The following is an 11,152-nucleotide window of genomic DNA, read 5'->3' on the forward strand; positions in this document are numbered from 1 at the left end:
GGGTGAACTGTCCTTTTGCGCAGATCACGCAAACCTCAGCAAAAAGAAAAGGACAATATCGATGGCCTCCAACTGTATACCTCCATGCGGCCCCATGAATGGTTGGGTGATCTCCGGGGGTATGGCGCGCAGCATTCACACTACCACAACAAAGTGGTCCCGAGTGTGCACCCCGGGACCATAGTGGGAACTGTGAATCTGCCCTTAGAGCCCACCTGATGAGTTGAGTACTGGAGTTAGTGGTCTTAGAACACCTCACAACAGAGGAGTGCTCTGTGAGCCCAGTGAAGAGACAAGCCTCCAGACAGAAGCACCATGTCTCCCAGGGCTCTTGCCCTGCTGGCAATAGCCATGCAAGACTCCTCTGTCCCATGGCCTTGTCGTCTTGCACCAGTGTGACATGTACAAAAGTAGTTCAAATACATAAATAGAACATGATAAAAGTCTAGTGCGATTTCATCATAACACAGGGAATCCTATTTTCTGATCCACACAACACATAGGGCAATCCAATGTCTCTCAAACAGGCCTGGCCTAACCCCCCACTCCTCCCTTGTCACTCTCAAAACCATCAGGATAGACTGGGACCATGTCGGGGTATGGAAACTGCAGCTTAGTTTAGCAAGTCCAAAGCATCCCCACCCAACAAGTGCACTCACACAAAGCATCAGAATTTAGTTTCAGCGAGGACCGAAAAATGGCCTACGCAGTGTTTTGGGCATGAACTTGTATGAGTGGGTGGGTGGAGGATGTGTTTAGAGCCAGTTATAGGGTGCAAGACGGGAAGAAGTGGGAGGGGGTAAGTGTGAAGAGACAGGGTCCAGAGAAGGAGGGGCGGGTGTTCAGACGTTCAGTCGTAGATGCCGACAGGGCGGTGACCGCCCGTCTGACATCACACGGTCAGTCTGAGCACGAACTCGTCTGCGCACGAGCATGAGAAGGGACGAGCGTGGCATTCAACAGAGGCTGGATGGACAGCTCGGCGGGGCTGAAGTTGAAGAGGAGCGGCAGCTCTCGGCCGCCGGGCAAGCGAGTGCCGGGCTGGCGCAGCTCGCCGAAGAAGGCGTGGGCACAGGCCTCGAGCGGAGTCAGCCGGAGCTCCGGCGTGTACTCCAGCAGACGAGCGCACAGCGAGACGGCCTCCGGAGGCACGTGGGCCTTGAACACCTTGGTCCACGGCTGCGCTTCGATCTGCGGGTAATTGAACCCGACCGCGTGGCCGGGGTTCATGGCGTTGATCTGCTCTCCCGTCGGAGTCCCCAGGACCTTGATGATCTCCACCAGCTGGTCCATGCCGCTGTCGCCGGGGAAGACGGGCCGTCCCAGCAGCAGCTCGGCCAGCACGCAGCCGGCCGACCACACGTCGATCTTGAAGCTGTAGTCGGTGGCGCCGAAGATGAGCTCGGGGGCGCGGTAGTAGCGCGAGCATATGTACGACACGTTGGCCTCGCCGCAGACCAGCTGCTTGGCGCTGCCAAAGTCGCAGAGCTTGAGGACGGCCGTCTCGGGGTCCACCAGCAGGTTCTGCGGCTTGATGTCCCGGTGACACACGCCCCGGGAGTGGATGTAGGCAAGGCTGCGGAAGAGCTGGTACATGTAGACCTTCACGTAGATCATGGAGAGGGTGGTCTTGGCCTTGTTGAAGTGCTGGACCACCCTGAACACGGTCTCGGGGACAAAGTCCAGGATCAGGTTGAGGTACGTGTCCTCCTTCCTCTCCTCCCCGCTGGAGTAGAAGTAGTAGCGCAGGCGCACCACGTTGCAGTGCTCCAGCTTCCGCATGATCTGCAGCTCCCGGTTCTTGTACCGCTTGTCCTGGAGCACCTTCTTGATGGCCACCGTCTCGCGGCTGTCGACGAGGCGCGCCTGGTACACCACGCCGAAGGAGCCGTTGCCGATCGCCTTGACGTCGGCGTACGACACCTCCTGCGGGCGGGCGGGGCCCTGGCCGGGCGTGGCCACCACCGTCGTCACCTTGCCGCCGCCGCCTCCTCCTTGGTGGTCTCGAGACACCTTCAGGTTCTCGAAGCTCACGGCGTTGCCGACCACCTTGACGACGTCGGCCGTGTGCGACGCCTCCTGTGGCCGGGCGGGGGCCTTGCCGGGAGTGGCCACGGCCGCCATCGGCTTGCCGCCGCCGCCTCTCGACGGTTTAGGATTCCAGACGGACGTGGAGATGCTTCCGCTGGCCTGATGTTGAGCCCCGGTCCTTCCCGCTGCGCTCCCACCAGATGACGACCTTCCGCCGGCCGCCGACAACCTGCCGCCGGTCGCCGAAGACCTTCCACCTATTGCTGCGGCCCTGGGAGCTCCTGACTGCTGTACAGATGAGCTCGTCCTGGGCCTCCGCCCGCTGCTGCTCATGTTTGTGTTAACGGAGGTGGGGTTAGTTACAGGGAACCCGGGCGGGTGCAGACTTGAGGCGCATTTCCCTTTATCCACTGGATATAAATTCACGCACGGCCACGACATTGTTACGTCATAAAGTGTCCCTCCGTGTACTTTAGGTGCACCGCCCAAATATGGTGTTCCATAGTGGCTCTGGACTGGCCTCCGAGTAAATAAGGAAGGGATTCTCCAACATTTTGATTTTAAGGGCCGCCGTTTGTAATGCTTTAGGCCCTTGACCCCCACAGGTCTGAGGGTATACAAATGGAACCACACGCACCCTAGGGGTCCCCGGAACCAATGTGACAAGGGGTCAGACTGTACTAGTGATATGATTCTTATCAACCAGGCTGATAAATCATAACTAGAAAGCGGCACTCATTGGGAGTGGACATCTCAGTGAGGGGTCGCCTATACCCAGGGCCATCTGGAGGAGGTAAATACTGCCCACTAGTGGAGGAGGGTAAATACTTCACCGAGAGCAGTGGAGGAGGGGGGGCCAAACCCAAGCAAGTTTGGACAAACAAATACTGCCACGAACTCTAGTTTTTTTTTATTTATACTGTATGTTTATTAAACAGGGACAATACAAGTTATAAAAACATGAAACGATTCCATTGTAAATGGGGTTTACAGCCATGGCTAATTTGCGACCCCGGCCCCTGGTTAGGCCTTTTTCTATACAAATATCAACGTAATTAAAAACAATCATTTATAAAAAGGACATGCAAGAAGCTCTAATCTAAAGTACAAAAACAAAAGCATATATAAGACGGGGGCCGGAAATAAAGGCCTGGCCCTACCTGGGCCCTCATCAAACCCTGTACACTCAAGAGAATGTCCCCGCTACCACCCTTACATCTCCATATACTGTTCTGACCTGTTCTGACACTCCATATGTTGATCTGACCTCATCAAACCCTGTACACTCGCGACTGTGGCTCAGGAGGTAGAGCAGGAGGTAGAGCAGGTCGTCCAATGATCCATGGGTTGGCGGTTCGAATCCCGGCTCCTCCTGTCTACATGTCGAAGTGTCCTTGGGCAAGACACTGAACCCCAGGAGGTAGAGCTGGTCGTCCAATGATCCATGGGTCGGCGGTTCGAATCCCGGCTCCTCCTGTCTATATGTCGAAGTGTCCTTGGGCAAGACACTGAACCCCAAATTGCTCCCGATGTGCTGGTTGGTACCTTGCATGGCTTCCGCCGCAATCGGTGTATGAATCTGTCAACATGGTGAACTCATGGATAAGTGAAGGTCCGGGCGCACACAGGAATTTATGGGATGGTAAACAGGAGAGGAACTGCAATGGCCAGTCTCTGCCGAAGGATCAAAGGCCGGTTACCTCCCAGTCTCCTGCCCTCTTTGTGAGAGACCAGGGTATCACCCAGTACATGATGTAATCTTCCCCACGCAGCGAAGGGAACGAAACAACAATAGCGGTCCCCGACAGGCGGGTTTCAATCCATATCAGAATCGTAATTCCCGGCCTACAACGAAATGGGCTATGGTGTGTTTTCAACAACAACTCTGGAGAAGGATGTACAGCAGGTCAGAGGACAAGATTTCAGGAAGATACGGCCGAGGTTACACCAGGGGTCGAGGCCAGGACGGACCCACTGCGAGGCCCTACCACCAGGGGTCCAGGGGTCCAGGGGTCGAGGCCAGGACGGACCCACTGAAGATATGGCCGAGGTTACACCAGGGGTCGAGGCCAGGACGGACCCACTGAAGATACGGCCGAGGTTACACCAGGGGTCGAGGCCAGGACGGACCCACTGAAGATACGGCCGAGGTTACACCAGGGGTCGAGGCCAGGACGGACCCACTGCGAGGCCCTACCACCGTCAAGGGATCTTTTGAAGACAAAGGTGCCAGAGTCCGGGGGTGAAGATAAATCTGCTAAGACATCTGCACCATCTGCTGATAAAAACATCTGCTGATAAAGAAGAGTCCAAATCGGGAAGATGGCGGTTTAGTGGTGATTGATGTCATTAGTGTGATGAGATCATTGGTGTTGTTCGCCAAACTGTTTTAAATCTATTGTAAAGTTTGTATGGTCAAGTTTGTATGGTTACTACGAGAAGATATTTTATACCCCATAAGATAAAAGGGAAAGAAACAGCAGACTTGCATGTTGTCCTCCATATTAGGAGATAGTAAACTGTCTGGCTGACCTATTGTGACCTCCCCTGGTTTCCCAAAGTTTCTAGGAGAGATTTACAACCCCACCCCTAGTTTCACCCCATGTCAGCTGATGTGGCAGACACTATGAGTTTATTTTATTGTGTTTTGATTTTGTTTTCGCCTCTGAAACTGATAATATGATTAGTAACTGGTTTGTTTGTAATGGTTTACAAGTTGAATTGTAAAAGGGATGTTTGTTTTTGCCTCCCTATTAACTAAGTAGAAGTTTGATTCCAGGTTGCTCATGTTTTTATATGACTTTATATATGATTTTATATGTGGTGTAAGCCTAAACATGTTAACAAGTTTTAATATAAAATAGGGATGTTATTTTAGCCTCCCTAGATCCTTAGAAACAGTATTGTTTTAATTAGTTTTTAATGCTAAAATCTAGTGTGTTTGTAGATGACATGGTAAAGGGTCCTTAGATCTCCGTAGAGTTAGTTGATAAGTAAAAGCCCATAAATAATTAGGCGTTGGCATAAGAATGTGTGTCTGTTTTCCCCTCACTAAGCCATAGTGAGTTATTTGGCGCCAGGCGTCTTCAAAAATATCAAAGCATGGTAAAAACAAAAAACAGAAGTTACCTCCCCCTCAACAACATACAGTATAAAACCCCACAGAGCAGAGGTACGGGGTGGCAGTCTTCAGACCAGAGGGGAGAGGAGAGGTACCAAGACCTGAGGATGTTCTTAGCCTTTCAAAGAAAGTAGATAGCCCAGTTTAGAAACTTAGTTATTACTTCTATCTACCGTATATCTCCAGTTTTTCTAAGCAGTCTCTTTTTTTCCTATTTTCTTTTCCTTATTTTTATTGATTATATCATTTTTGTATGCAACTACAAGTTTATAATAAATCTTCACACTTTTGGAAAATCAACGCCCTGGTCTTGTATCCGTCTATTTTGGTGAGTAACCTGTGTAATTAATAGTGAATGTATTGAATGTATGTTTGCAGGGTATAATCATGCACTTTTGGGTGAGCGATATGTCAGTTGCCTCAATTGCCACGCACGGTCAGGACAAAGAGAAGAAATCTACTAAAGTCTGCTTTTCCTCTCAACTCATGTCACATGCGAGGCGTTTGTGACCTCTGTGTTCAATGACCGGGCTCCTCAGGCGAGCCGCTGAGGGTGTACGTCATAGCAGAGACCGCTCTATCCTTTAGGCGAGACGTTGGAGGTATAGTGTGGTGCTCTCTCCGTCAGCAGTTCAATAGATACCCAGGTCTTACAGGCGAGTCGCTGTAGGGTCCTGGGGTCTGACTGACTGATTTCACCGACCAGCCGCTACGCCACTCACTGGATCCTCCAGTGACATGGTGGGAACAGTTAAGGAACAAGCAGTACACAGAGATTTGTATCTCACAACCGTTCGGCTGCACTACACAAGGCAGAAGGAATGGAAGGACAACTTGAACCCTGTATATATGAGGTCCGATATTCCTGAAAGGCTCAACCTGTCAACATGGCCAGGGGGCGGCTCTGCTCTCTATGCGAGTCGTATAGAGGGGGGGAGTGGTGCTCTCTGACCCAGCAGTACAGTACTTTTCCCAGGCCTTACATGCGAGCCGCAGTATTGCCCTGGGATCTGACTTCACCATAAAATATACCTGGAACCTGGAACAATTCAATCCAACTCAACTCAACTGCACCGTACTATAACAGACAGAAGGAGTGACCGACCGAACTTGAACCTGCAAAAGGGGGGACAGATTTCCTGGTACACTCAGACTGTCGACAGAATCTATGTAAAGCGCCTTGGATAAAGGCGCTATATAAATGCACCATTTACCATTTTACACTCAAGACATGCTCCTTATATGGGAAGTACAGAATTAATTCCATGTTGATCTGATCAGAATCATGAATACCGGTAGGTCTACACGCATGCACGCACGCACGCACGCACACATGCACACACATACATACACATACAGTAGGTCTACACGCACGCACATACATACACATATACATGCACGCACGCACGCACACACGCACCCCCCCTTTTTTCCCTCACTGTATATGTTTCTTTTCCATGGTGGACCCTCTTGTAAACAAGTGTAATGCTCAATTGGGTCGTCCACTCACAGTTATTGTATTGAGTTTGTGCTTGAAATGTACTGTAATTCTGCAAACTGTTAATAAATATTTCAATCAATCAATCAAGCACGCACGCACTCACCGGTGTTGAATTCTAGACACAGCAACTTGCCTGATAGCCTCCAACTTCATCAGCACTGTGCTAGTGTTGAAGTGTCTGTCTGTCTGTCTGTCTGTCTGTCTGTCTGTCTGTCTGTCTGTCTGTCGTCAGACAGTCAGTCAGTCAGTCAGTCAGTCAGTCAGTCAGACAGACAGACAGACAGACAGACAGACAGACAGACAGACAGACAGACAGACAGACAGACAGACAGACAGACAGACAGACAGACAGACAGACAGACAGACCGACCATGGGAGTATGGGATTGTTTTGCTTCTTTTTTTTGAGTGGTGTAAACCACTCCTACAACTGGCTTTGTTAGTCTGTCTGTCTGTCTGTGCACAAAGAATGAGCACGGTTGCTATGGTCACCCAGTTCACACGGGTGTGATTTCATTACGTCAGACATTACGTCAGACCACAGCTGATCAGTCTATATAAGACCTTACACCACTCAGTTCACACGGGTGTGATTTTTGTACCCACTATCACTAAACACGGGTAACACCTGCCTGTAGAATAAAAAAATCACACCCGTGTGAAGTGAGGGGCGCTAATATATTCTAACTCATGTTGATTAGGTGATGTAATGGTGATGTAAAGCAAACTATGTAAAACGCTTTGGATAAAAGCGTAATATAATCGTACATAGCACAGTAGCACTCACAAACCTTCTTAATGGTCATGTTTGCAGGGAAGAACCGGGAAGACCAAGTAACTATAGTAATTATCTGCTTAGCTAAACAAATAAATGTATTATGTTCAAGAATGATAGGATTATTATTATTATTTTGTACTTATATTCATTGCATTTGACATTACATGACTAGCAAATCTGGAGCATTAGGGCTGATTCATACTCCTATTTTACCGCTGTTTCGGCGCTGTAGTGCCGAAATGATTTCGGCTCGTCAGACATTTTCAGTAGCACCGAAGAGCCGACTTCAGGACGGTACCCGCCCCTCCGAACCTCAAATGACGTCACATTGTAGGCTCTACAGAGCCCAACCGACTTTTATTCGGCTCTAAAATAGGAGTATGAATCGGGCCTTACACTGACCAACATGAAACAGATACACCTTCTATCAGTGCAGTCAAAATGCCACAATCTATAGGGCCAAAATGACATAGTTGTAACATTGCATTTTGTTTTCAGAAACGCCCAGTGTATTATAATAAATACAATAAAACAGGACATTTTAAACATTTACTGGTGAAACGCCAGCAGCAGATGGCTTAATGGTGAGTTAAGTGTGAGGAGTGTAACAATATAGTAACTGTATCGAAATATCGATTTTAATTAAAAAAAATCGAAGTATATCGAAATGGAAGCAGCAAATATCGTATCGTTTGACTTTGTATCGTATCGTTTTGCAATGGAAATAATCGGTATCGAATCGTTTTGCAAAGTAAATAATACAATTGTGTCAATACTAATTTTGTGCATTGTATTTTTGCAATTTTAAGAAGAAAAAGGAAAAATATGGGTTTAATTACTTTTCCATATATCGCTACACTAAACTAATATTGATAAATGTGTGTATTCTCTGTGTTCATGTCAAGGCGTGGGTTTGTCCACGTGTTCAAATACAATGTCCATCTATTTGCCAGAGAATCACTGTTTACTTATTTATAGCCATAATAATAAATATTTCCCCTAAGAAACCTGCACTATCATAAGTTGAGACTTAGTTTCATAAGGTGAGACATGGTAGGTGAATAGGGAATAGGTAATTATTTGTATTACAAGTTTTCTGAAAGTACATGTTTAAATATGCAAATTAGGCATTATATGCGCTAATTTGCATACATTTCGGGACGATAAATCTGAAGATCGGATAAAGCCAGGTTCAAAATTATTGTTTTATTTTGTTGACATATTAGAGACAAAGAAAAGGTGATTTTAGATATCTCTAATTATCACTCCACAAATCAGAAAATAGTGTCAACAGGCATAAAAAAACCCATTTCTGGCATGTTTTTAGGTATAAAATGTGATGTAAATCAGGCTGTGAATGATATATCAACAAACCCCTCTGTAAATTCCTGCAGAATATAGTTATGAATGGACTGGAAAGTTTGGTGTATGCGAGTGCAACTGAAGTGGAGATTCTTTGTCCCAGGTATGAGAAAACAGCCTTTAAAGATTTGTATTGTAAAAATTCCAAAACGTTTTATTTGAAGCCACTATAGAGCGTCGCAGTCCCGCCTCCTACCCTGGACCAGGAAATGAAACCCAATGCATTATTCTCATAGACATTTCTTAAAGTATTTATTTAAAGACGGTTACGCCGCGGACAAAGCAAACTCGAGTCGTGACAACTCATGACAACACAAACAATATTTTGGACCAAACAAATAATTACAAAGAAGAAAAACAACAAAAAAAGTGTTGTAACCTGCCGTTTTTTTCTTCTTTCTAATTATTTGTTTGGTCCAAAATATTGTTTGTGTTGTCATGAGTTGTCACGACTCGAGTTGGCTTTGTCCGCGGCGTAACCGTGTTTAAATAAATACTTTAAGAAATGTCTATGAGAATAATGCATTGGGTTTCATTTCCTGGTCCAGGGTAGGAGGCGGGACTGCGACGCTCTATTTTGAGACAAAAAATCTCATCCAAACCTTGGCAACAACATATAATGCCATATATCATTGGAAAGGTCTGGACCTCGAGCTGACTGTGGTTCGATCCAAATATGGTAATTTCCTTTGTATCAACAACCAATCATGAAAATAGAGAGGGTGGATTTTCACCCAGCAAAACGAGCTGTCATTGGCTAAAATAAACTACTAAAATAAACATCTATTGTGAATGTTTATTTTGCTTTAGTTTGAAAGAAAACGTGTTTAGGAAGCAAAATAGCAACAAAAGAATTTGAAACATCATTATTTCACCTGCCATGTCTCGCCAATGTATTTGCTAATGTTATGACTCGGTGTGGTGTGACCCAAATGCACAGCAAGGAGAGGCAAAGCAGAGTAAAGCCCACCCGGGCGGATGTTTATTCACAAACACGGGGGGGGAAAGGAGGTGTAGGGGTCCGTAGGCTGCTCCACAGAGCAAACACTGGAGAGGAGAAGAGAAGGTGAGTCAAAGGCAGGTCCACAGAGCAGAGAATAAGCACAGTAACGTCTAAGTCTAAATACTGAGGACCTAAACGTCTGGCTGTCTAACTTCACCAACCGTAGACTGGGGAAGAACTGGCGCCGAGCTGCAGACAGGCCTGGCTCTTGTAGGCTCATCAGGTGATTGCAGACGACATCCAGGTGGGGAGATAGTAACAGGGAGAGAGGTGCTGTGGAGTGCTCTGGGGGGTCCTCTGGTGGCGCTGAAGTGCCCAGAACACCCACAGCACATGGATGTAGAGGTGATGGAGAGCGAACCGTAACAGCTAATTAGTTACTGTATCGATTTTAAATCATTGAATTGCATCGTATCGCCATAATGAACCAATGTCGTCCATGTATCGTATCGTCCACCATGTATCGTGATAGGTATCGTATCGCTGTTAAAATGTATCGTTACACCCCTAATTAGTGTGAGACATGATACAACTAGCATATATGGGGAAAATGCAAGACAACTCTACAGGCCAAGGTCAATCAGATGTTATGTCTGCTATTATTGTACAAAAGCATTATTCAACCTGTTCTGTTGTACTGTTCTGCATGTTTCTACACCATACTGTCCATGCCTAACAGGAACAAACTTTTCAGTATCACCCGTATTGCTTCCAAGATCATCGGACTTCCTACACCCACACTTTCTGATATGAACAATAAGGCCATCACACGGCTAGCACTTTCGATATCAAATGACACTGATCATCCCCTGTATCGTTTCTTTAACCTCATGCCATCTGGACAAAGATACAGAACCTTGCCATGGAAAAAGGTCCGTTTTAGTAGGAGCTTTGTCCCCTCAGCCATCGCGGCTTTAAACAAACTGCCCCGTCGATAGGATGGTTCTGTACATAGTGGGGACCTCATGTTTTGTTTTTGTATTGTCTTGGTGTTATGTGCTCTGTGTTGTTTTTGATGTGGGTGTTGAACAGATTGTGAAGACAAATATCCTTCGGGACAATAAAGATTATTATTATTATTATGGCTGATAATGAAGCATTTGGGTTACTTGCAGATTAAGTTGGTACTTAATAAAGTTTTGATTGTATATCCTTTTGCTAGTCATTGCCTACAGTAGGACCTACGCATACTGTAGAAACTACAAGCTGAAATGGAACACAACATTTGGCATTCAAAAGCAAAGATTCAAAGGCAAATTAAATGACGCCATATATTGTACATAACAGGCAATGGAGACAGTGCCAGTAATGGCTCATGGTTTAATAAATATATATAATTAATACAAATAGCTAATTC

The 11,152-nt window shown here is 46.6% G+C and overlaps 1 protein-coding gene across 1 annotated transcript; it reads right to left on the reverse strand.

Moving 5' to 3' along the window:
* Positions 1 to 900: 900 nt before the first annotated feature.
* On the reverse strand, positions 901 to 2,364 carry LOC306914376 (glycogen synthase kinase-3 beta-like; the record flags this gene model as incomplete). Its single annotated transcript, XM_079491371.1, has 1 exon — positions 901 to 2,364. One exon carries the CDS (start codon positions 2,362 to 2,364, stop codon positions 901 to 903), a length of 1,464 nt encoding a protein of 487 aa, XP_079347497.1.
* Positions 2,365 to 11,152: the final 8,788 nt, after the last annotated feature.

Source organism: Electrona antarctica, assembly GCF_951216825.1.
Source record: "Electrona antarctica genome assembly, chromosome: 21".
NCBI lineage: Eukaryota > Metazoa > Chordata > Actinopteri > Myctophiformes > Myctophidae > Electrona > Electrona antarctica.